General features: G+C 42.9%; 2 protein-coding genes and 1 long non-coding RNA gene across 15 annotated transcripts in view; 1 reads left to right on the top strand and 2 right to left on the bottom strand.

Moving 5' to 3' along the window:
* The window catches only part of N (neurogenic locus Notch protein), a 68,160-nt gene extending 55,990 nt beyond the window's left edge, over positions 1-12,170 (bottom strand). The window contains exon 1 of the mRNA XM_022791957.2: positions 11,608-12,170. Within this exon, the coding sequence (XP_022647692.1) occupies positions 11,608-11,671 (64 nt within the window). The 5' untranslated portion in view covers positions 11,672-12,170. The remainder of the gene's footprint in view (positions 1-11,607) is intronic.
* Positions 1,140-17,661, top strand: LOC147758606 (uncharacterized). The gene is made up of 3 exons (XR_015319146.1): positions 1,140-1,383; positions 9,935-10,011; positions 12,114-17,661. It is a non-coding gene; the product is annotated as an uncharacterized LOC147758606 (long non-coding RNA).
* On the bottom strand, positions 17,646-26,667 carry LOC111254019 (FGGY carbohydrate kinase domain-containing protein). 13 transcript variants are annotated; one of them, XM_022814488.2, is made up of 10 exons: positions 25,427-26,659; positions 22,432-22,672; positions 22,090-22,313; positions 21,677-21,756; positions 21,351-21,417; positions 20,751-21,042; positions 20,065-20,447; positions 19,438-19,740; positions 18,716-18,949; positions 17,646-18,148 (listed from the first exon to the last, which is right to left on the bottom strand). In XM_022814488.2, the coding sequence occupies exons 3-10, from the start codon at positions 22,160-22,162 to the stop codon at positions 17,937-17,939; spliced, it is 1,644 nt and encodes a 547-aa protein (XP_022670223.1). In that variant the 5' UTR covers positions 22,163-22,313; positions 22,432-22,672; positions 25,427-26,659; the 3' UTR covers positions 17,646-17,936. The 13 variants fall into 13 exon arrangements, with proteins under 13 accessions (XP_022670223.1, XP_022670198.1, XP_022670271.1 ...); XM_022814463.2 differs by lacking the exon at positions 22,432-22,672 and having other exon boundaries at positions 22,090-22,365; positions 25,427-25,737; positions 25,936-26,659; XM_022814536.2 differs by lacking the exon at positions 22,432-22,672 and having other exon boundaries at positions 20,751-20,994; positions 22,090-22,365; positions 25,427-26,662.
* Between the last annotated feature and the right edge of the window lie 679 nt (positions 26,668-27,346).

Genomic DNA, 27,346 nt, shown 5'->3' with positions numbered 1-27,346 from the left:
ACATTAGATCCACCTGTCAGGCAAGCAAGATATGTACAAAATCATCATTGTACAGAAGGTGAACATTCGGTTCCTATGCAAATTGGCGGGAAATTTGACGCCGCCTCGTCGTGCACTCTCTTCTGGGTCTCTTCCATAAGATGAAATATTTTCCCGCGAAAAAATATTCGCACGCACAGTTTCTATAGAGCTGACGTCACCTAAAGACCAGTGCGACAGATTCGGTGGAGTTTGATCAACCGTTGTACTGATTCACGTGAGGACGCGTTTGGCAAATAGATATAGCAGCAGACAGATAGGGCAACTACAATCTAAGCCTGGTGATACTAGCAAAGCGCCAAAAACAAGAATAGGGTCACTGTTCCATCGCTTTCCATCCACTTTCTCACGGCAAGATACGTTTTGTACCACATTTACATATATATATATATATACGTGTTATAGCAGAACTATCCGTTCTTGAGGATCATCATTCGTTAGACGGATGCATACCATCGGACCAGTATACAATTCATTTTGCGTACTATATGAGTAAATACCGTCTTTTTGCTTCAATACAGTAGCCTCTACGATATTACCTACGATACCTTACGATACGACCTGTTGGTGATCGTCTAGAACCTGTACTATATTGTATCGCTAACGGTTGGGTGATTGTTGACATGTCTATAGTCACCTTTTCTTTTGCACCCGACGTCAAATAAAAATAGATCAAATTAGCGGCTTCCGATATAATACATCAATGAGTTTCAACAAGTGGTAGATTTCTTTTTGCTCTTTCTTATCCTGCCGCCTTGTTTTCGCCTTTGTTTTTATAATCGAGTTACTTTGATTTCTCTTTCTTAAAGACGACGGCGATGGTCCATTATTAACCGTTCAGCGACTGTTTTTCTTCTTGACGTGTTGGGCATATCAGCCCGTCGACGCACGATCCCGGACAAGTATCGATATCCGTTATACAATACTCGTTGCCCTACTCATCGTCCGTGACCATCGTTACTTTACACGGACGCTTTATTGTTTGTATCTGCTTCCTATTCTCGCGCTGTTTTTTAATCACCCTCAGCATAGGTGGGGGTGCCATTGGGACGGTCATTGACCAAAAATGCAAATGCAAGCGGAATACCGGATTAAGAAAATGTGGTACAGGGCCGAGCAAAAACTTACTGTGAAAATAAGAACACAACGTTGTCACACCTGTCTGTAAGAGTTCGTTGTACCTCATAAGTAAATCTACAAAGACTTCAGCAGAATAGTGTTTGTGCTCGCTTTCAGTCAAATACACGGCAACCTGTATTTACTACGTCGGCCGGCGTTGTCGGCACCTCGGATATCGCTATGTCGTTGGTCGACTACCGGCGCGGGGTCAAGTTCAAGATTACGGTGGGTAGCAATGACATATCTAGTCGAGCACAATAAAGATGGTCCTGAAGCCACGTTCGCAACTGCAATAGCTTTATTCACCTGTGATACGAGCGAAGAGTATTGCATTAAATAGCATCCACATAGTATATTACGTTCCCTACTGTAGATATGCGGACTGCTGATAACTGATTTGTAACATAGTCCCGAGAGGTAATCCATACAGTCGATTTGTGAATGGTCTTTCCTTGGTAGTAACTGCGGTTGCACCGTTTCAAACAACTCCTGAGGGAAACATTACAGATGTAGACGACAAGCAATTGTCTAAGGTGCCTCTTTCGCTCAGGTTCTTTCATGTGCATTTTTCCTTTCCCACTGTTCGGTGTATATGTTACCATAGCCAGAGCAGAGGCAGTCGACTGGCTGCACCCTAGGTTAGGATAGTGTTCGCAGATCGCATGCTCGAGGTCAACTTTGGGACTAGTCAAGGAAGTTCCCACGAACTGGTCGCAGCCGCTGTTTTTCCTGATTTCTTCAGAATAGATCCGAATGAACGGACTGCTCTCTACCACTAGAGCTGGAGAGATTGTTTGGTAGATGTCTAAAAGCAGTTACGAGTGTGTGTCTGCGTGTGTAAGCGTAGGCTAGCACATGCCTGTTGGAGTACGTGGTGGATCGGTGAGCAATAGGCGCAAATAGGCGGTACGCCTGTAGTCACGCACTCGTACTGAGAGACAAGGTCATTCAAGAGGCCAACAGGTTGGATGCGATCTAAACGAAAAAAGAAGAAAGCATGATGTACTGCAACTAGCTTTACCTACACAAACACAAAAAAAACTCTAGAAACGAGCTTCAAATATACCAGCTCCTCCTCTGCGTCAGTTACTTACGCTTCACGTTATTGTGGGTTCACACACGTTAATGTGGGCCAGTGGGCTAAACGGCAAATTTCTATCGAAATTTTACGATTTTTAGTGGGATATAACTATACACAACACGAGTTTAAGAGGGACTTAAGTTTCGATATTAGTCATTTAGATTTCACTCGACTATAGCGTAAGAGTAGCCATGGTCTCTATATATTATTACTATTATTGTTATTCCACACGAACAACTTATATTTAACTTGTGGTATGTCTATAATACCATTTTTGTACTTCGACCATAATAGCGCAGCGCGCTTTACTTTAACGCTTCTGCCATCGGGTACAGGTTCTGCTAGCTGATTGCTATTTTTCATCAAGGAATTCCACAAAAACGCGTTGAAGGCACGGATGTTAGCTATGAGCAGTGGATCCTAGCAGCATAGTCTTCTAAATTTCGGCTGTGCAAGTTTTCTTCCTTTCATTTCGTTCATCGTCCACAAAACCGCTTCATTCTTAGCAGGTCAGCCAATATTCGACTGTAGGCTCGAGACCGCTTCTGCGACGGGAGAAGCATCTGGATCCCACCTGCGGCGAATGCCTTAGTCACAGCAGAAAACTAACTAAAGACAAGGAGGCGACTAACAGCAGCAAATGGCTACGTCCCTGCCTGCAAGTTACCATCCCTGGTTTCCAAGCTCTCTCTAAGTATTGACGATAAGCAGTCGGGCAACTGTCGGGCTAACGAACTAACGGAGGTGCGGAACGGGAAGTGGCCGAGATGAACGGAGCATTAGACCAGGCTGGAGATCGTTGCTAAACGAAGAAACAGAAGTTCTTCAAGCAAAACATCAGAAATCGTCAGAAAGCGCTGATGTCTGCAGAATAGCAACGAACACCAAAAAGACCCAACCTCCCTCCAATGCATAGACAAGTATCTAAATACATTCTCTATATCTGTTGCGCTCCAAAACGTGAATTGAAATGAAACTGAACTGGCCCTTGTTGGAGTACCTCCAACTTCCTCCAAACAAGAGATTCAACAACCGATAAAAGCAGCAGTGGCGGCACCAGCAGAAATATGCTATGGATCATGCAGAAGTATGGCCGTCTTCACAAATTCAAATGTGAAGGCAACGCATTACTGTTATCACAGTGTAGCTTTAAGGGTATTCAGGTACGGTCACATACTCAGATCAAATAAAGGAGGCGCCAATGCGGTTCCTTGCGGTCCAGTCGATTACAAATGTGAAACTTTCTGCCGCTTACTGACCATGGAAGCGAGTAGAAATACAATCGTTGTCCTTATTTTGACAAATGCATGTTATACGCCAGCTTTCCACGAAAGATGCTGTTATGCGTGCTTCTAAATGATCGTCCGATGAACCACCACAAGTCATTAGAGACTAAACTTCCGTACAACTAGATCGATTAAAAAAAACTAATCGCTCAGTTATTCCCAATAGTTTTCTTTTCGGTGACTAAATGAAAAGCTGAATCGCAGGTTGTTTAATGTTTTTTCTTTGTTTCTGCCCTAGAGTCGAAATAGATCTCGTGCGAATATTTTCCATTTGTCCCGTCCTAAGATCGTTCATATATTTTCACTTTGCACCATACAGAAACACCTATTATGTTCTAACAAAAAAAAAACTATTAGTAATAAAAACATTAGCAGCGTAAACGTCGCGCCGTTTTCCTCTAGCTATCAAGAATATGCAAAGGAGGGAACGAAAAATGTTGCATAAGCGCTCAGGCAAGAGTTTGTATCAAGTTCGTGTATCTCGCGCCCGCAACGGAGGCGCAACTGAAAAAAGTATGATTATTGCGTCGCGCTTTTAGCGCGTACGCTGCCAAAAACAACCGTATGCGAATATATATATATATATATAGCATTTTGCCGTTTAATGGCGGCAGCGGTATTTCTGCAACTGCGCTGCTGTTCCTGCTGATTACCGCCGGACGCGATCGATCGCTAGTAGAGAACATCTGCCTGCTTTCTGTTTGGGAGAAGGCCTCGAAGGAAAGGCTGCTGCCACTGGCCGTCGTGGCGGTGTGGCCGCTGGTGGCGGTGGGGGCAAGGCTCAAAGCAGACAGAGAAAGCAGAGACAGACAAAAGTAGAAAAAGCCGCAGTCGAAGAGGGACAGTTCAAGTTTGTCTGCGTCAGAATCGGGCGGACACTCGAGCTCTGAGAAGGCGCAAATACGGCAATGCACTGATGACAACGCAGTCGACAACGACAGAACAAGAGAAGAGGACCCGCAACCTGCCGATTGCGAAAGCCCAAGATTCTCTACTATCGGAGACGCTCGATAGTTGAAGATGCGCCGGTATTGACAACGGTCGCTAAGCAGCGCTATCGATATAGAATACAAATCATGAATATAATGCCATGGAAAAACTTGCTTGTATTGCTCTATAATCTGATCAGCCGGAGTTGAAACCAGTTACAGCAAATACAGCGCCCCTAGCGGACTAGAGAGAACGAAAGAAGGATGCGAACAGTACAACTGATAACTACTGTCACTAACCAGGCTAGACTTCCGTAGACGGTTCGTTCTTATCTCCATGAGGGTGGTCTGTTTATAACCTGTGGCAATAGTGGCAAATTTGATCGAAAAAAAAAAACGATGCTTTGATGTATCTTTAACGTATATGAGCGAAATCTTCGATCAACTTAAGAAAAATAATTTTTATTGGCCTACTATTGCGCTTCCTCTCTTTGTTTCTGTGTACACCGTATCAAAGTATCGCAGTGGTGTGATCGAATAGACTCTAGATAGAAACTGCGAGCCGCTCTGGATATAGCTCTCCGCATAGATACAATTCGTACTAGACATATTTGTCTAGGTCTTGGTTGACTCTAGACAAGTACGACGCACCCATTAAAACATACCTCTTTCTCCCCCAGCAACAATTGCTTTTGCTAGACGGCTTCAACCATACCACCTTGAAGAGGCCACGATAGGGAATTATCGATATTGAACATGCTTTTCTTTGCATTACATCCAAGTACGATTAATAGACCCATATGTCCTCGTAACGTTAGCTTCTAACACAGAGGTCCTCTCATCATCGAGTACATTGCCGTTGCCGTAATTCACTATAGACCACTTGAAATATTTAATTTATAACGGGGAAACGAATGTATTCGGCAACTAGCTGCCAAAATATTTTGGATTTAATAACTGCGACTTTCTTTGTCCTGATTGAAACTGTGTGCGCGTACATCTAAGTACATGCGATCGCTTCCAATCAAAGTGTTTCGGAACGCATTTTTAATTAGGCGCTTCACAACATGCGTACATACATTGACTACAATGATAAAAAAAAAAGAAGAGCAAGGCGATCCTCTGCGTCTCCGATGATAGACATCGGACTCGGTATCGAATCTCTGGCGTGCTAGATTGTGTGTAATCCGTTTTATCGTAAGTTCTCACATTCTTCGCAAAATTGTTTTGAAGGTCCTTGGTCCTTTCTTTGAGTCTGGACTTGGCTACCTTGAGACAGGTCGCTGGGCAGGATGTACGACATAGATATGTCAGTACGTCTAATATAGATAGCCAGACTGCTTGGACAGAAGGGGGCCGCATGCAGTTACTTACTGAAGCATCAGATGTTCGCCCGTCTCCTAAAAAGAGGCATCCAGTCAGTATATTCAACTGAACCCCACAGACTGCAAGCGTTTTCGCCAACGATGTGGCACACAGACAGGCGTACGAATGAACCCGCTTCCGCGGAAAAAGCAGCTGGAGAATAAGGTTGCAGGCCGAGCACATTTTTTAGATGGAGATAAACAAGCAAAAAAAATTTTGGCGCCTTACAATTTTTTTTTTTCTTAAGCCAGCTCTTTAGTTCACCTACCAGTACTTATTTAGTGCCACCTAGAACAGTTCTGAAGACTTATATATTACAAGCCCATACTATCGAAACACTCATCTCTCTTTGAACTCAGGCATCTGAAAATTTGTCAGTACCTAGCTATGTTGACGTACACGAAGTCGTTTTTTGGATTTTTATGACCCTCTGACCGCAACCGGCGTGCTGGAACGGCAAAACTCAACCGGAAAACCACTAAGGACCCAACATAGACGAAACATTGCTCGGTTCGTTTTAAAAGTACGAGTTAGGTTATACATAATAACTAGACCGCCATATTTGACTATTTAATTTCGACATACTATTCTTTTCCGCATACTGCTTGATTGGTGATTGAAACGAATTGTCTCATTGGCATCGTACCTTTCGTACCTACCGTAAGTCGTCCAAATAAACAAGCACAACGACTGAAAGCTGGCGGCAATGCAAGGATGCCATCAACGGAGAACCAGAGATTTTTAAGATCTTGTTGAGGCCGATGATGACAACGGTGAAACGGACGGCACATGGCAGCAAAGCCAATGCTCGCTAGCTGGCTTTCCGCTTCTTGCCAATCACTAATAATTTCTCCCTGATAAGAAGACACGTTTTCATACCCTGAAAAGCGCCACTTACTACTTTCATGATGTCTGTAAAATTCACCACAGACAACAGTATTGGCTCCTCGTCGAAGCAATATGGAGCGGGCCAGGTGATAATAAATATTGCGCTAAAACTCTCTGCATTTGTGCTGGCTCCTTGACTACTCCAAATAACGTTCGTTTGCTTAGCCTTACCTGTAATAGTACCTACTATGTGAGTGCAGGTATTTATGCATACACCTCATTTTGTAAGTACTAAATAACACTGACGCTGTCTAGCCTGCACATAGGCACTTTCATAAGAGGTCGAACTTGGCATTTTCTGTAACGTTCTGCTTATCCAGCGTATCCCTGACTGGTGGCAATCCAATCAGCTTTTCGTCGAGAGATGATAAGTGATAAACGAGGAAAATTAGCTACTCTCAATAACTGCGGTTTGCATGCAAACCGCAAAAGAGACCGTGACAAAGAAAGAAAAAAGTCAACAAATGAGAATGCCAAGTGCTCCGGGCATTGGTCGATCCAAGATTGACCATGCAGCTATAAAGCTACAGTTTGCTGGCTTAGTTGATCTGATCGTTTCAATCATCGAGTACGCCAATACTCTACTCGAAAAAGCCAACAATTCTGCTAACCAGCGGAAACATGTCATCATGTGACCTTAGCTTTACGAGAACAAAGGAGAAATGCCTTATAAAATTGGCAAATAGCCTATTAGACGTTTCTTTCGGTTCGATGACGACGCAGCGGCTTTTAATCAAAATAAAAACTCGAGTGTGTAGAATATAGACGAACGTTGAAAAGGAAGAAAACTAGATTATTTTCATTGTTGTCAGGCCAATGGCCTTAACTGTAAACAGGCAGTTATATCTCTTTCTCTACTATTTTTGGACCTGCCAGTGTATAATCACACGCGGACAGATTAAATGAGTAACGAATTCAGTGACAAAGGCGACTGTTGTTATTTTTTCATTAAGCTCGTTTGTACTAGAAGAAAACTTTGGCTACCGATCGCTGTAGTGTTGTTTTTTACTACTCCCCTACAGTCGGACATAGTTCATGTAACGAAAAATTCAAAATGTTGCGTGACTAATTATCGAAATGTACCTTTGTCGTCGCCGTCGTCACGTTCAGCCGTGCCTCAAGCATTGGGTTTTTGTGGTAAAACGTGCATCGGGTGTCATGCTACCCTCATCGAAAAGATGTCTTAGTCACGTCCAATTTTAGGGCTCATTGCACGCTTGATCACGGTCAAAAGAGTGAAATTTTATACTCAGCTAGTTCAAGCATATTTAATTCCGTTCAGTTTGGCGCGTCGGGAGTAAGCTTTCGTGCCGACTGTGACTGTCGACCTACACCATCAGTAAAGGTAGAAGAGCAACTCAGCCAGGATACTACTGTATTCAAGTACTAAACAGGGTATTGACCCAGACACACGTCGTAATCGAGTAGAAGCCCAAAACCTGACACAAGCGAAATTGCAGCAACCTTTCTGTGACCATGAACACAAAAATGTTTCTTCTAATGAAGTATCTCGTGCGCGATCATCAGCCTAAGGCCAACAGCTTTGGGAGTGGAATAGATCATGGTTTATTGAAGGTGGCACGAACGTTAAACCGCCACAGTTCTAAGTGCTGGAGTCGACCGCCAATCAAGCTTCATATAGTCGCATACCAATAGCTGTAACAACTGACCATAGATATGATAGCTACGATGGTTAGATTACACCTACGTGCATCTCCGAGCCCTATTTTGCGTACGCGGTTATCACATCTGATACTGGCGTCGCTTCATTGGCGTCTACAAACTCTTTGCGTGGCTTATTTGAGAACAGATTACTCGCTTACTATTCCCAATTATCCACAGCGGTGGTGCCGGTAGTAAATACACAGCAGCAGTACGATAATATTCGTGAATTTAAACATGGCGAATGGTTTTCGGGCGCGCCGCTGTACTCCTCGTGTTGGCTGACTGGCTGCCTGCTTCAACGGTCTGGACCCCAACAGAGCGTCATTCATAGAGGGCTGCAACTGTCCTTCACCAGCAACATCAAGCAGTCTGGTGCTCAAAAGCATCAACAGCAACTGGGCCGGATTAGCTTTGTGGGTTGGGTGTGCGTACTTGGCTTGGGTTGCGCCGCATACCCGGCAACAGGAGCAACCACCATTATGGCCAACGATGATGATCGTCCGGCTGCCTGGATCAGCGTCACTGGCTGCCGGGACTAGTTCGGCCTGCCTGCCTTTCTGCATATGGCGATCTTTGATTGCTAAAAGCTGCACTACTGCTGTTCGTCACCGCTCGAGGAGTACGAGAAGCACCACTATCTCTACCAGATTCGCTGGCTGCTTGGCGGGCTGGCAGCAGCTGCTTAACCTCGGAGCGAATGACAACAACGAGCCAAAAGAAATGCTAGAGGTAGGAGGCACAGTAATAATAGATGGAGTTGTAGTACGGTGGAGTGAAACTACGCGGCTTCGACATCAACCTACCTTGATGGTCCTCGCTAGCTTGCTCAGCTAAACCAGTACCACGCACTGACTGCTGTGATATACACATAGACACGCTGGCTCGAGCAGAATTAGCACTACTAGTGAAGCTGACGGGAGGAGCTGCACACAGAGCCTTGGACGTTTATCAAGAACGATTCAATGGCCTAGATGATGTAGGGCGCAGAGCGAGTGCAGCCGACTTCATTGTAGGAACCGCGGACCTTCTATCTGTCGATCTTCTAGACGAGGCGACTAACCAGTATATCCACTATAACAACAATACAGATTCCCACATGCAATATGCAAGTGGTGCGCGCACAATTTTGATTTAAGCCATAGAGTTACGGCCGAGACCACTATTTGCAATAGGTCCAATTTGCCTTTCTAACGTCTGTGTAAGGCGACGAGTATAAGTTGATAAGGATAGGCGAAACATGAACATAACATGTTACACAAAGTCAAGCTGAACCGAGCAGGGAACAGCAGCGGCAATCATTGTATACCTATTGACAATATGTTCCAACGATAAACATGAAAATAGATTAACTGATGTTAGCTGAAGACAATCGGCTCCGTATCCCAACAGGGACAAGTATAAACTCACCAGCGATACAGAGATCTTTCTTGGAAATGACTAGATGTGGTATCTCTGAAATGCTTCCAGTTGGTTCTAGGACAGCTTGCTCTTGAAGTTTACTATATCCATAAAAATTAAAGTGAACAATGTATACCTAATATGTATTTTGCCTTCATCAACAGATACACAATGACGTTAATAGCTGGCCGACTATCTGGAGCTAATAACTGTTGCCTTCACCACAGCTTCGAGCGTGCAAGTGAGTTCATCCGGCAAAATACTCGCCAACGCAACTTCAGTTAGTGAAGTGTTTGTTATATAATGAGTAAGACTGATTTGTAACAGATATGCGTCGTCGTCTGTGCACCGGAATGTTTCTGGACCCACAAGCAACTCATCATCGGCGTATTATATCGTACTCAACGATGGACGGTATAGTGAATTTTATTGATCAGAATATTAATTTCCTATGCAAACGCTCAACGGCAATTCATCTTCGTTGACTTGCCATGTACCGAAAAAGCATATTGCACATGAGTATGAGATGATCATATACGTATGTGTGTGACCGTACGAATGGTCGGCACGCACCTTCTCGTTCAGCGATCGATCGAGTGTAACCAAACAGGACGGCATGGGCCGACTGATTGGTCGCCTGTTCAACAATCCTACAGCAAAAGTAAAAAACATCCGTAGAGGTGGCCGGAGCGGCAGTGCCACTATCGACAGAAATAGTAGTGCGACGAAATCCGTTAAAAGCAAACGACAGCAAAGAAAAAACAGACTTTCGACGACACTGCTGAGCCAAACCCAGCGGCTTTCGATCGAGAAGTGGATGGAGGCCAAGAAGCCAACGAGTGTGCGCGGCGTCAGCAGCACTAGCAACCACTGGCGTCGCTGGCTACGGCGAAAGTGCTGCTGTTGCCGCAGCAGCTCTTGCTGCTGCCGCCACCGTCGTCAAGACGACAAGAACGTGAACCCGGTGAAAATAGAAAGGTGGTTGTGCTGTAGCTGGTTTTGCCATCCCTCCTGCTCTTGCCATCGACCATCGATTCATCTGTCCGTTGATCCGTCTGTGCGGTCTATTGCGCGCTTTGGCGACGACCACTTGCCAGAATCTACCGAACGAAGAAAAAAGCAACTGAGAATTGGTGCCTATGGCGCGCCAAACTGCCACTACCGGCTGGTAGCCATGGTGAAAACGTAGGTATTTCTGTGCGGCCGAACAGCGCAGCGGAGACGAATCCAACAGCCAGCTAAAGATCTTCGCACAACGTACACTGCCGACAGCGACAGGCACAACAAACGAATGAGCGAGGAATCGAAGAGCTTTTCGACAAATAACGACGGTAGCACAACGACACCTAACGGCGAAGGAAGCGAAAACAGTTCAGTGACTACGTACGCGTTCCGGTTAAATTTGCTCGTGACCTATACAAGCACACACACAGACGGTGATCTCGTGGCAGCAATACGCGATATCCTTAAATGATGATAGAAGTACACAAAATAAATGGAGAATTACGAATAAATGTATAAATGCATGTTTAACTGACGCGTGGATTTAGCGTACATCAACAGTCCATCTAATGGACGCGATATCACGCTTGGCTCAGCTTACGATGTTTCAACTGTCCGTACGCAGGGAAACGTTACTTGAAAAACACATGCTAATTACTATTTGAAAAACCTAATTTATTCGTGTGCTCATCGCCGGAACACGCTTTGTCGACAACAGATTTGGTAACAAGAACATTCCTTAACAGCGCTAACGATTCGAGCTCATGGGTGCGAAATGAGTTTATTCATTGATGCTTTTGTTGTTGTTGATATCATATGCATTGGTCTTACTTACCAGCTACGAGATGCACGCCAGTAATGGCCACAAGTATAGTTATTATTCCTAATAGACACTTCATATTGGCGTACGGCGTCTTTGGTGTCACTCTCACGAGAGACGACACTCAAAGTGCCCGTGCTCCAACGTTGAGTGGTCGGGCAAGCTAGCTCGCGGTGTGCTATTAATCCACGATGTTTTCGTTCAATCTCCCATCGTTGCAATAGTATCCCTTCTTTCATACACACCTCGTTTCACACAACTGAATTTTTTTCACGCACTTTGTCTTGCAGCAATTTAAAACACCTTTTCTGTCTAATTAGTGATCGTAATCGTTTCAACGTAGGTAATCAACTAGCTTTTGCTTGCTAGTTACTTCAATAGGGTACCAAAAGGCAATTCCGAAGATTTGTCCACATAAAAAATATCTGAATATTAGCTCGAGATCACACAGGCAATGTGCTAAACCTGCAGAAACTCATTCAACCAAACTTGTGTTGTTGTTGTTGTTGCTATTTGTTTAGTTCGTTACGAAGACGAGCCGCGGCGATTCGATGCTCACTATGGCCTGGACGACTCTGTTGGGTGGTCGAATACGCGCCATGACGCTCATGAGTTAAGCCCCGCCCCCAACGAGCGGCGATCGTTGCGCACCAAGCGGATCTCTCAAGAAACTCACGCGCTAGCTAGCTTCAATGCCTTATGCTAGTGATGATGGTACAGTATTCGATCGGTCTGTCCGTAGGTCTCGGCTGATCATGAAGTTTTTAGTGGTGATGGTGTTGCTTATTGGACCTGTGGCAGTGGCGGTCGCCAGTCGTCGGTGGTTGATTGCGAGCGCCGCACTGATTCCTGTAGCAAGAGACCTTCGTCGACTTTGAGTACGCTCAATACCCCAATAAACACTAATTAGCGGGTCAGGTTGAAAAAAGCATATAAAAATAATGAGAAATCATTTGGGTCTTAAGTGGAAACAGTCACCGAAAATGCTTATGAACCGAAAATGATATTTTCAGCGCTTTACGATGTAAATAGAAGGCGGAACGAAGCGACGTCTAGCGGTCGATATAGAAAGTGACTCCTTTGTGGGAGAGATCCATCAGCAAGACACGCAGCGCTACCTATCAAAACGAATGAGAACTATTCCGTTTGATCAAATTGCTGTGACGCGTAAATAGAAACGAAGACAGATGCTTGAGTTTCCAGGAAACTGGCAGTCCGAGCGGAGGTGTGGAATTGGTATCGTGTAGGATGCTGAAGCAGGAGAGAAGTTTCTGGAGTAAGGCATATCCTTGAGGGATAATAGCGACTGTATTGGTTAACGCTGGTAGACGGTGGCCGGTTAAACCGAAGTCAACGTTTTATGCACTTTTTCTCTAAACAGATAGTTGGGACAAAGTTTTTAGAAGAAAATTTTCTGAGGTCCCTACTTATCTGGATGGTAAGACGCTAACGAATACGCATACGCTGATGTAGTTGAAATTATTGGCTGAGAATTTCGTCTGCCGATTAAAGAAGCAAACCGATTCAAACTGACGTAAAGTTCGGTCCCCTCTACTCAGATGATCAGTACAGACTGGTAAAAATGTAGGTAAGACAAATTATCGTGTACAACGCGGACAGCATTACTTGAGCAATGGAGTAGATTTTTATTAGTGAGGTATATTATCTCGTAACTTGAACGATGAGTTCGCACGAGTCAGCACTTAACCCCGTTTGACAAACAACCCTGAAACAACAAGTTTCATATAGATTGGTGATTTTTGTAGTAAGATTACTGTCACGGCGCGAGTTAGTGCTGTAGTTTTTCAGACCATATGTACGTCATTATCAATGTGAGGATGACGTACTAGAGATACTGAAGCGGAAGTTCAATACCGAACGTTTCGTCCAGGGTTGTTATTAGCGCTCCACAGAGGACGTCTACGTAGTTATGACTTATCTGGCGTAAGTATTGTTCTGTGAAATGAAAAGTTGGCGATTTTGGAAGAAGTAACATTGTATTTAGAAAGGCCAACAGCCTTCGCAATGCAATAGTACCTCGATTTTGTCTTAATAGCCGAAATAACTAACGTTTATTTCGGCTATTTTATGTCATTTTAGGTTGGCTACACTTGTGCTAGTCCTAAGGCAGCCTGTAGGTCTATTTCCAAGAACTTTTTCAATTACTTCGATTCGAGGACATATACAGTATAAGGTGTAAAAGCTTATATGCCGTCCATGTTGCATGCGCTCACTAAATTGATATATATATATATATATATACCGTTCATGCAACCTGTGTGAATAAAATTAGTTATTGACCTTAATCAGTTTCCATCGAATATCAATGATATTGGAGTGCGCCAGTAACGTTGTAGGACGCCAAATATAAACAGGGACTCTCGTTTCTCTCCAAACTATAATGGGTATTTTCTTAGAAGGGCTATTGACTTAACCGAGTTCAGCCCACTAAAACCAAGTTTTAGTTCTGAAAGTAAGACTCGTCAGCAAATCATCCGCCAACTTGACATGACTACACAAGCCTCGTCAACTTACTTTCTTAAAACAATGCTAAATAAAAGCGTTACAACAGCTATATTATCGTTACACCCACAAATCCTAGAGACGGAGCACCAAAGATTACTACTGTTTGCGATACTCTCTTATGGAATGATTCCAGTGTCTTAATGCGTACCCAATTTCATATATTTAGAGACACATTTTACATATAAGGCGAAATTTAGCAGATTGAAGACCTCTCTTCTCGAACTCTGGTACATTTGGCAATGCTATTTTTTGTTACAATTTTGTGAACCACTTGTTACTCGAATCTGCTACTCGAGTTTTTCGGTGATATCGAGCAAACACAATGTATTGAACGTTTCTCCCAAATTAAGTAACAGGTTTTGCATGAAAAACAAAATATATCGCATAAACACTCCGCAAATGCGGAAGCCAGATACTGAGTACAGCTCAAGCAAACGCGTGGCTTAAGCGTTTCCAAAACGAACGGGAGTCAATTAAGGACAATCCTCACTCTGTAAGGCCTGTGACAGTTGTCACTGGCGGGAACGTGGCAAATGTGAAACAACTCGTGCTTGCAAACCGCTAAATCATCTTAATAGCGCTGGTAGAAAAAATAAAAACTTAATTTATATATATCAGGCAATTTTGATGTACCATTTAGGCGCCAGAAGGCGTGCGGCAAACTTTATGCAAAAACAACTGAAAATCCAGCATATGAACCCTATTGTAAAAACTTCTAGGCGCTTCTCGAAGACACTTGGTAAACATCTTACTACAAGTGCGCAGAAGCGTATTTGGAAGTATGCGACGAAAAGACCATGAAGCAGTCCTTCAAAACTCTGTTCAAAACCCGAAGAGAGTCGAACAACCTAGGTCCTTGAACTAAGGTGCACTTTATGGTCAGGGAAGGCTTCTTCAGTTTTCTTAGAGTCAATGCTGTCCGGTACCATGGTCAAAGAGTACAGTTAAGAAGTTCCATTAACATTGCGCGAGTTTATTTAACACAAGAGACCAGAACTGGGGCACACCAAGTTCTGGATCCTCGACACGATAATCAATAGGCCAACACTTCACTATACATACAGCAGTGTTTGCAAGAGATTCTATGTATGTGTTGCCCGAACCCCCGTATTGATTGTACCCAGTTCCTTGCAACGTTCCCCAGTTTTCTTTTGAAAGGGAGCGTATTGATGCAGTAGAAAAACTAAAAGAATAATCTTTGAGGGCTATCGCAAAGTGTCTTGAGAACTGGAAAAAATGGTGACATAAGTGTTTTACATCCGGCGAAGAGTACTTCAAAAAAAGCAGCTTTAGTTGGGGCAATTAAATATACGATGTCTCGCAACAGGTATGTATTACGTATGCGATTAGATACATTAAACTTTTGTCTCGTATTTCTTTAAAGCATGAACTCCAGCTTTTATTTAGGATCTATAAAAATATGAATTTGTCCGCTATGTTTGATGGTGTCTGCCCGACGTTCTAACAAGTCACCGGCAAACGTCACCGAATTTTGTCTTCTGAAAACGGCGTTCGTTGTCTCAATACGTCGGCTTGTATACATTATAGTTTGAGATTTTATGCAGTAATCTTTGACGTAATGAAAGCAATGAGCGAATGAGCGCTATCTCGAAAAATGCCGCAAGTAGGGTCCCGAAAGATCTGTAGTCAGTACCATGCGTAAAAAGAAGCAACTTCAACGGTGCGACTTCTTAATAGACGATAGATATTGGCTACACTCCAGTATTTGCTGGTCCAATTGGCGGTTGTTGAGCTCTTAAAACCATGAGGCACACAAAGTTTGACATATCCTTCGGCTTGTGAAGTAATTCTAACGACTGAGAGTTCTGAAAATATTTTTTTTTAACAGAAAATAGATTTCCATCCTGAAACGCTGTTATTCCAGGTGTACATTCTGTCTTTCTAGGCCATTTGGATCGCGGCAATTAAGCATCCTTTTTTTTAAATAAATTTTTCACTAAGCTATCGATACTTTGTGTTTGTACATGTGGCTTATCCACATTCTGTGCTGTCTCAGTTCATTCTAAAAAAACGAATCGCCGTTATATACCGGTGCTCTTCATTTGAGGTCTCGTCTCTCTCGAGCACAATCCCACAAGGACAGTCCGACAAATTTATAGCAGGCGAATAGTCTTCAGCTTACAGCATGCGCGTGGCATGTTTTCCTCGTTCGGTAATATGTAACATATTCTTCCCGGGTGAGCACACACACACAATTTCATCAAAAAGGTCTTCTTGTAAACATCTAATACGTACTACTAGAATATGTATTCGGATGAGCACTATTTCTAACCTATACCTGCTTTTCAACGTTTGAATGAAAATTTCATCTATGAAATCGATCCAAATCTGTTAGTCTAGCCGGATCATGTGACTCGTAAATAATAGAAGAAGAGTGATTATGCGGAAGTCCAAATACATTCAAAATAAACACACACACAAAAAGGGCAACTGTATAACTTTACGATTTCAGAATGAAAAAGGTCTTTCTGGCAGACTTGGCTTGTTCATTCAATGACGAAGGTGGCAGTTCAACCTTTTCGACGTAACGACTAATCTTTCGAGTAGTAATACCGGTTTTAAGGGATATCCTTGCGTAGACGGAAGGCCTTATTCGTTAACCGTGTAGCACAATTGGGATGGATATCGAAAAATGATGATTTCGAAATTGCGTCTACTCGATTTTATCTCGTCGATAAAGGTACTCTGCTCTATGAAATGACACTCATGAGAAGTCTGACCTGACCAAAAACCAAAGTACAACCGGCGACGTATATATGGCCCATATTGTTAGCAGGGTAGGCCTTGTTCCTGTTTTCTCTCTAGCGTGCTGAACGTCGATAGGAATTTGTTAAACTTTCGGTAAAAATTACTCTGTAGTGAGCTAGGAATAGAGTCGGAATGAATCATTTAGTGCGTCCTATCTTCTGCCCACAATATGTATACCTATAGCCGAACGCTTTCAAACGTGCTGATATCATGCTACACGTCAGCCGTAAATTTCTGTCCAGTTGGATGCTGCGTTATGCGTTCCTATTATTACGTCATACCCTTAATTTAGGTAGTATAATTTAAATGATGTACTCGAACAATGTTGATTTGTTCCTTAATTACTAACTTATCGATCGCTGTTTGAGAACACGTATACAATGGTTGCTTTAAAATCTTCACAATAACTTTGCAACAACAACTAACTTTTTTTCTTAATACACAATTAGTAGAAACCTTTTGTAGCTGTTTTTAGTGAGAAACAGTCTTCTTCAAATTAAATCTTAATAGTTTTCGGCAATTTCAGCGTAAAATCAAGCATGGAAATATGCAGACGTACACTATTCAAAACTTTACGGAATGGCATTATTTGTTAGAAAAATAATCTATTTGCAAACATACGAAAAACGCTAAACTAAATTGGCAAAAATTTTGGTGCCTCTAGCGTAAATGATAGGAAAGCTTTTCTATTCGGCCTTCGCCTGCTACGCCGAGTATACAGAAAGAGAACTTAATTACTTCAATAAAGAAACAATTAATTCACATTTTTTTTTATCTGTTAGTTTTTTTTTTTCGGTTTTTCATACCTACTTGTTTTTGCAAAGTCTGTAAGTTGTTCACTCTTAATCTGTAAATATATAGATATCCATCCTGTTAAAATACATTTCCCTACCATTCGAACAGTATAGCCAAGTAAAAAAAACGTTTGCATACATTCCGTCACTTATTTTAAGCGTATATATGTATATAACTTGTTGAAGTTTTCACACTATCCACCCAAACTGGAATTTTCGGCTGGTCGTTACATAAGCAGCTCTTTTCGTCCTTGTCTAATACGCGCTCGCCCGTTCTATGGGATTCATGACTTTGCGAATGGCAAGCTGGCAGTCTAGAAGAATCAGAAATGCCTTGTAGCGTCGGGAATGAAGCTCAGCTACGGCTTGATCAGGCCAACGGATTGTTGCTCTACCCGACATCTCCCTCATACTTTCCCATAGATCCTGAAAGCAGCCCAAGGCGCGGGCAGCAAGTACGGCCGCTCCTGTAATGTAGATAAACGGATGGGAGGGTCGTAATAAAGTAGATCAATTTAGGAAGTTTGACCCCCGCGTCTTACTCTGTATTGCGGACAGATTATCAATCTGTCCTGTCTGTCTGAATTTCAGCTCCTAATTAATTTGAATAATCAAAGAATTGGCTCTCCACGCAGAAACACGTTAACTTGGCCGACTAATGACCAAGCCAACTGTTCGGTACTCCGAAAATGTGTCTCAGTTTCACGCAGAACTTCCGGAAATACTTTACAAAAAAAAATACCAGCGCAATAATTTTATTAAATCTTAAGCATGAATCAGCCTGAGCGAAATCTATAGTGTTTGCCCATTTAAATTGGAGCCGTTTACTCTAGAATGATTTGTTAGTAAGAGATTTTTTGCACAATCCAAATAAAAACTATTGTTGATATTTTGTTTATCTGGTAAGTGCCGTATAAGTCTTACCAAGTACTTTACATTTTTTACAATTTTTACTTTTTTTAATGATTTTTAATGATGATAATTTTTTACAAATTTTTTTATTATAATTCCAAAGACTTACGTATGTGACGTACCAATTAGAACGACTTCGTTTTCGTCTGGCACGAGGACGGGTCGTTGGAGGACGTTCGCGTGCGCAGCAACATAAAGTGGGTTATTAATTAGTCCCCCACAAAGAAGCAGCGACTCAACTCGGTGGCCTTGCTTTTCCAGCTGATCAACAATCTGTTTCGTCTGATAAGCTAGGGCTTGGACACCCGCTAGAAATAATATTGCCAAATCTTCCTCGGTATTCGACAGTTCGAGGCCTATCAGCATACAAGAATCACAGGGATATGAGGAATAGAGAATATTTAATGGTTGAATTTCGACAAGAGAACAGATTCACAAAATTACGTTTTGAAAAGTGAAGTTCATTTAAAAGTAGCAACCGACATTTAAGGGAAAAAAAATACGTGGAAGAAAGTTATTGGAGCACATCGACCAGCGAACATCGTCTAATTACTGAGTAACTATTTATAGTTTTCAACGTGCTTCTGTTCAATCGGTACGGTCGACTTGCGCTCTGTGTGACAACAAGTTCCGTAGTGACGACGGACTACACAAGTTATTAGTTTTAGAAAGCCAAGGCCCTTTGGTGTAGTCAAATCATACGGCCGTGGCATGCTTGCGCCTTTTTTAGTCTTCGTTCGTTGTTGAGTAACTTGTCTTTAAACGATTATCTTTTATTATGATTATTATTATTTGTTAAGATTAATATATCTTTATTAGCATTTATTTATATTAGCTTATATACCTGAAATCATGCCCCGCATGTTTGGGTCAGCCAGTGGTGATCGGTTTCCATGATAGTCTGGATAGACATGTAAATCTTTGGTAAGTTCATCAACTGAGCATCTGTTTGATGAGGCCATATTCTCGAGAATTTGAGTCACAAACTCCACAATATGTAGACCGAAACGTTTCGAATTCTCCAATGCTTCATTGTAGCGGCTGTGCGTCATCAGCAAATGATCGAGGAACATACCCGATGCTGACTGTCCTGCTTCAGCTAAATACAGGTTTGGAAAAATGGCTCCCTCGTACGGACCCCAGACTCCTATTCACGAAGATATCAGTAGTGGATCAGTTTGCGAACACATGTTGATGGTTTCTTGGAACCGTAGCAGAAACCGTATCGGCATATAACTGAAGCCGTTATTACTCCATTTTTTACTTACTCCACTGAGAGCAGCGTTATTAAACAAAATTTTCAATCTCTATTGACTTCACTATTAAATAGGGTACCCGGTTCAGTCGGGACGTGCTGCTGGTATATGCATACGAGACAGCAAGTAGCATAAAATGCATTACTTGATTATACATGAAATATTTCATCCATGGAGCAGGTCTATGACATATACTAAATCCATATAAAACGTACCATTTACAAATATTTCTTTTTTACTGAGCAGCATATGGCAGGTTGAGGTCCCCGCGATCAAGCATAACCTAGTGGTAGGTTCGGAGCTGACACCTTTAGCAAACGCCCCTAGCATTCCCAGCACCCCAGCATGGGCATCGATTACTGAGGCTCCTACTTTTGTCTGACTACTCAACCCGAGATCCTTGACCGCATTTTTGCTCAACGTCCCCAGGAAATCACCCGGATACCGAACCTCATTTTGCTTGCCGATTATCTCCGGGTTGTCGGCTATTTCCTCCAGACCGATTTCTCGCCAAAAAGCCTTGTCCCACCCTTTTTGGGCGTCATACGTCCATTTACATGTCAGAGAGCATAGACTTCGCGAAAGGGAACCTGTGGCCCTACGGGCAAAGGAACGAAGGTTGAACATTTTGACTTTAAATTGAAAAGTTTATTAGACAATCTTCTATTGGTTTTCATTTTACATGATCAAACAAGCTTTGCGCACTTGTCTTGTACTAACTACATTATCAGTTTATTAGTTTAAGCTCCCACTCCAATAGTATCTATGTTTTTTTAACTGACGTATTTGTACGTACCTTTTAAATCCGAATATGGGTTCGATCCATGCTTGAGCCACGCACTTATAAAATAGACTCAACACAACGAAAGGGGGTAAATAGAGTTTAGCAACATAGCTATACCTGTAGGTGAGGTAGTCTGGCAAGTCGAACGCGTGCTTGATCCTTTGGAATGAATGGGGCATGTGTCGCTTTAACCACAAAAGTCTCGGGGGTTCCATTTCGGGGGAGATACGTCCTCCTACCCGCCTAAGCACCTGGTAACCTCCTCGATTTATTAGTTCAGCTTCGTCGCGCGCTCGGTGATCACACCACATGATTACGTTGAATCGGTCATCCCCGTCTGCCGATACCGAGACAGGCCGGCCTTCAACGTCGACAATTGCAAGTGAGCACGTGGCATCAAATCCGATTCCTAGTAAAATACGGTCTCGACTTAAAAAGGTTTGCAAGCAGACTAAACGAAACTGAAAGACTTTCCAGCTTCGTTTAGTGTCATGACTTGCTAAGCCCCTCTAAAAAATCTAAAAGATTACAAATTCACAAAATTTGATTCTTCTTTTACCTGACTTTTTGGAAATAAGGTACGTGGTTCTATATTCTCTTCTGTCACAAAAATAAAACAATAATAAAGTAATTAGCCAAACGCGAAAAAAATAGTATAATAACGGAAAAAAAAGTTCTGAAAATGAAGACATTTAAAGCAACGAAGATAAAGGTAACCTTTAATATCGTCCACACTAACTGACGAGACCACCTCACGTACGCATTCACAAATAGCATTCCAAATCTGAAAAGTATCATGGCGTTGCTGTAACCTTTGCATATATACTCTGCATTACCGACATCAGAAATAGATAGACACTCACAGTAAGACTTGGAAAGAGCCAGCGCTGAGATTTCATAAAGCATACCATTGCAAAAGCAGGATTTTTTTCAGGTTCTACGTATATAGAGAATAGATCTTGTTTGCGTACCACAACGCAATAACGGACGGGCATTAGTGAACTTCAGAAATACCATACCAATAGGTCATAGTGTCGAGATACCTGGTCTGCGTTTTGTTCGAAGATTTCTCCCTTTTGTTCCCTGACCTCGAGGGGACGATCTGCTTTGCGAACGAGGTTGCCTGGAAACCCAAACAAGTATCAATGATCGGTCCGAACAGAGAATGAATAATTCGCAATTGAATGGTGTTCGCGTTGAACTGTCAATCCCGATTTTCTAGTTCTTCTGGTTCAGTACACACCCACAAGTCTATTTCAAGGCTAAACTAGCAAGTCAAAGGAGACTGATCCTATTGAGTATTGAGTGCACGAGTATGTGCCTGTTATGCATATTATGGAATGAGGAAAAACCTCAGCGGTTTTCTTCTGTCTTCGACTGTTTTCATCGGTGTTCCGCAACTTAATAGTGCGATCTATCCATATATAGCGTTTGCAATGGAATGGATGTACCTTACCTCTCAATGTAACGAGCGCAGCTCTAGCTGACCTTGAACCTACATCGACTCCGACAACGAATGAAGTAGCCATCCGTAGGCGTTTCGCCGACAATAAGTTGCGCAAACTGGAGACTAACTGCCGCTAGCTGAAGTTAAGACGGGTTCTGTTGGACCTGCTGGCTGCCCATTTGTCGTAGTCGGGGACCGAACAGAAGAACTTTCAGCACCGATGGCCAGCGGACCTGCGGAAAACTTCGGCAGGTCACGGGTTTCGTTTACCGCATGCGATATTCACTGAGAAATAATTATTCCAGCTAATTATTCACTTCTGTCCACCCTCATGTCTAAATCAATCGTTACCTTTGCTACGTGATCCCAAATTGTAACTGCAGTGGCTTCATGAAAAAGGATAATGTTTTTTTGTTCCGTGTCCGGAGTTGCGTTAGCATTACATCGAGTAGCTGGCTTCCGGCATGAAGCGAATATCAAACAGAACCCTATCAAGCTTATGCTTGGTACGTGGTCGTACTTTCGGAAAGCCACGCTCTGGCAATTAAAACTTTATGCCAGTTCTTCTGAAGGTGGATTGTCTGTGCTGTAACTGTTAAAGCAACGAACAGACCATAACTAAGACCCACGACAGATGACTATATTGAACGTGGTGCAGACACGACGAATAGAAGTTCATTGGTGGATTTCAATTATCTAATTGCCACGGATACTTCCAATGCATTCAGTTTTGCAATCGATATGGCAGCCGCATAACTTCATAATAGTTACCTAATTCAATCACTCGATATATAGAAGCGATGCGCGGACTCTAGTCCCGTTACTTCTATATTTGAAATGATTGATACGCCTTGACAAGTGTTTGCCACATAGTATTCAGCTTACCGACGGCTTGTTGACCATGAATTGTTCCTCATACATGAGGAGGTCGTCTCTCATATGTTAATTGATAGCAATTATTACTGCATTAGTGTTGTGCGTGAAAATCTGGTGCAAACATTTTGTTGGACGCACTTCGTTGTTGTTACTGAGTAAGGGACAAGTTATGGCCTAAAGGATATCGGTAGTATTGTCCAAACAAGGAGAGCACCATTGAACAACTGTAAAATCTACAGTAACTACTAGATACGAGCGTTTCTGCACGATAATACATGCTAAGTCAATGCGGCAGACCGAACACTATAGTTTCCCTTATCTTATTTTGCCGTTCATTATAACTAAGTTCTTTATTGTGCTTGCTTTAATGTTTTTTCTTTCGGCTTTTTTTTTTATATGCTAATGCTCTCGTATATTCGGATATTTATTGCTCTTTAATTATCGATTACTATTATTAGCTTTCTAGTTCGCCCCAGGTATGACCTGATGGTAAGGAAGTGTTCTGCTGGTTTGAACTTATGCGCCGACCTAATGGCGCGTAAGGCACTGGAAGACAACAACTCATCCACTTAGATGAAACGGGGCGACTGAGAGCTATGGTCCCTTTCGGGTCACTATTTCTAGAAAGTTTCCTCCGGATTTCAAGAAATCTGCTTCTCTTCAACTAAGTAACGAGATAAATTGTTTTCATTTTTTACTTAATCATAGCCATTTGCGGTCCATTAGATGCCATGAGAAATGCGGCATCGATGTGTAAACGGCAATTTTTTTCTTATATTCTCGACAACAACACATATTCAGAATAGTCACCTACAGAAAAGATTAGGTTTCGTAATAAGCACGAGTAGGCGGCCGCTGGTACCTTCTTAAGCTGACGATACAAACCTATAATTCGCAATGCATCTTACTCAGTATGACATGCGTGGTGTTGAAAAGGACGGACTAGCGAACAAGGATAGGAACCTTGTTTATGTTACACAGCGGCTTGGCTCGTATAGAACGCATTTACTCTAAGCTGTAGATTGATTGTACGATGCACTAGCACTACGTGTGCTGCTTCTCTCACCCCTATTCGATGTTGTGCCGCGTAAAAAGGTATGGTAGATATGTTTCTGTTGATTTGTCTTTATCACTCTTTAGATCTCACTTTATCACTGAGTTAGACGCCAGTGAAGGACGATATAATACCGACTTACCAATGAAACTAGATGAGTGGCTATTAAGCTGATGATCGTTCGATATCTCCTTCATGCCATATAATGATGTATGATGAATCGAGTACGCGTATGCATCGGCGTTGATGCCAAACGTCGACATCGAGGCAAACGCTAAACTCTCGTAGTAGCCGTTTCACAATACATGCTATATTATCACGTAAACTTTGACGAGAGTGCTCTTACTCTTGTTCCCTATTAAGACGGCTCCGAGCTGAACCCTGACATACTTCATTTCTAGTACAAAGCTACTAACTAGAATGAAATCTAACTGACTAATCTAGTTAACTTGCAAAATCGAAGCATTTAGGTGTCTGAGGCAAGTTTCAGATGTTCGATTAGACCCATGTTTCGAAATAGTTGAAATCGTAACCCATATCATACTAAGTTAGGTGCACTGCGAACTATTGGTTAGTATCGCCAGCTCAAAGGGTGCACTGGTCATTCCTGGCTCCCGGTGACAAAAAGTTTGTCCTTAGATAGTGAGTGATCATTCTTAAAATAACTTTTTCCTGCTTGAATCTCTAGCCAATCTACTGTTAACGCATTTGATTTGTAATGACTTTGGCTATGCCGTTGTAACGCGAAACTAACCAAAGATAGTTAAAACGTTCCTATTCCAGCTCTATTCAGTTCCTGTAACTGACGCAGACGATGGCGAGGACACAGTTTACAACAGAGGCTGTCTGATGTGGCAAACGTAACTAATAGGCCGCTAAGAGTAATAAGGATACCGTATAGCTGTTTTTCGAAAACAATAATTAACTGAGAAGTAGTTTTACATGCGAGTCATTTACATTGTTCTATATAAACGAACCTATCCACCAAAATTTTCACGTGCGATAATACCTGTACGAACTTGTCGAACATTCAACTATGGCGTGCAGCTACATTCTGAACCCACGTATTGTTCAGTGATTTGCCAATCGATTGTCTTTCTATATGTAGTGTTTCTTTTTTTTAGGTAGGCTTAAGCAACCGATATCATTGAAAACTACTTGAATAGATCTCAACCGTCGGTTTGTAGCTAGCAGCGTCTGTCGACACTTGTGTACGGAACGTTAAACGGAATAGAGTGTAGTAATCTACTGATGTCATTAACTTTTTGAATCTGTATTCTTACTTTAGAAGTTCAAAATAAGTTGAGCTGGTCATTCGTTGCCCGGCAATCTCCTCCGGCGGATTTCGAAGCGTTTGCTTCTATCGCCAAATGTATTAGAGAAAGCCATTAGCGATAAAGAAATAAACTCTCATACCGTTATTTCAGATCCTACGGGTTCGTTTTCAATTAGCTTCAAGGTAGCTTCCGTACGTTAGTAGAACGGAGGCAGATTATTCACAAGTAACCGTTATCGTAATACTGCCGCTTATGCCCGTCGTTTGTAAACGGGATTTATATTGACTTGTCCGCTTAATGTATCACACTATTGATGATGCAAGCGCTGCTGTTCGCATTAGCAGTGTTCCTTGAGCTAACTATCCCCCATGACTTCGATCACCTCTACACACGTGAGTCCCGCCCGTGACGTTTCACTCATATATACAGCTCGTTAGATCCGCAGGAGAACTGCAAAAACAACGGATCCCATTGCACCAATTCATACTCGCCCGTCAGATTCATTCGTCTCTTCACGACAGAGCAACTGGCCTTTCTTCTTCTTTAAAAAGTGTTCGTTTTTATCACTGCGTTTGTGACCGTTTGGGCATTTGATGCCGAGACAAATTAAGAGTAGTAACATAGATTGGACAGGACTCGCGCTCTTACCCAATGGTGACGCTGGAAACATACGCAGGAACATATGCCTATGCACGGCTATATGCACACGCACGTCTAAGCACTACATTTATATAAATACGACATATACAGATATAGATAGAGAAATGGCTGTACGCAGAGCAGCAAATATCCTTGCTGTTGTACCGAGGGGCGTCTTTTGAACGATGGCACACGAGCAGCGTCTTGTTCGGACGTTTGTCTCTGCGAAAACCTGACGGAAGCTCCTCAGCGACGAGAAGACACCGCTCATACCATAAACAGCGTATGTATAATACAGCCAACGATTCTGTTGTGGAGTCCGCTGTGCTCCGTTCCAGTGTTGCCTGTTGTCGTCGTCGTCGTCTAGTTGCCGCCGACGCACTGCCGAAACGCTCACGCCGCCGTCGGCGCTGTCGGTTTGCGTGCTGCATCTGGCTGTCCGATGATGCCGCGTCGGCGGATGTGTGCTGTTGGTGATGTTCGTGTTGATGATAATGACGGTTTAAGGAGTCACAAGGTCACTTTGGCCGTTCTCATTCATTCGCCCGCCGTTCTCCCACCTACTTTTATGGCTGATCAACAAAAACGTAGAAACAGAGGATCTTTACTCGCATGGCGAATACAGGCTGTTTGTTTGCTGTCGCCTCGCGATCCTCAGCTTTTTACGGCTAGGCGAACCAATGCTACATGCAGTTGACGGAACCGGCTGCCGCTCCAATAGCAGCCGCAATATTCGATGTTTTATAGTACAAATCATTTACGAGTACTGTTAGTATTTTATCGTGAATAGTTCAATAGCGATACCTAGTCGTAGTCGTAGTGTGGGCGCAGAATGCACCTCTCTGGACAAGTGGGATGCGTCGTTGCTGACGTCGGCGTGGACGATTACGACTCGCTGCTGGTTACGCTGATGTCGATAAGGGCTAGTCGAATGTGAAGAGATGGAGAGAGAACTCTATCAACAATTCAGCTGCCAGCGCCGTTGGGGAAATGTGGACACATCGCTACTAATCGTTATTTCGCGCGACTGGTCGCCTCGTCACACATCCAGAGTATCTGCACGCATGGTCAGAACAGGCGACAGAGGGAGAGGCGGCAAAGCGGATGCCTAAATAGAACCACAGCGCCAATACTGATAGTAGTGCTAAGGGCCACGCGAGTCGAGTTGGCTGTTTAGCTGGCTAAAAGGTAGCGCGGGAAAATGAATGTCAGCTTGGCTTCTGCCAATGCGGTGCGGTCCGACACGGCACGATTCCTCGATTTACACGGAACGCCAATCTACGAACCTCATTGACAGATTGGACAGAAGACTGCGATGACGGGAACGTGCCGGCTAAATCTAAAGACTTACTGAACACTCTCCCGATCGTGAAGTTTGCTCTCGGGAATTGTCGTAATGCCTGTATGCAGACCTGCATAT

The sequence above is a fragment of the Varroa destructor genome, unplaced genomic scaffold, assembly GCF_002443255.2.
Source record: "Varroa destructor unplaced genomic scaffold, Vdes_3.0 BEIS01000001.1, whole genome shotgun sequence".
NCBI classification, from domain to species: Eukaryota; Metazoa; Arthropoda; class Arachnida; order Mesostigmata; family Varroidae; genus Varroa; species Varroa destructor.
The sequence above is the reverse complement of the archived record's forward strand: the minus strand, read 5'-3'. Positions and strand labels throughout refer to the sequence as shown.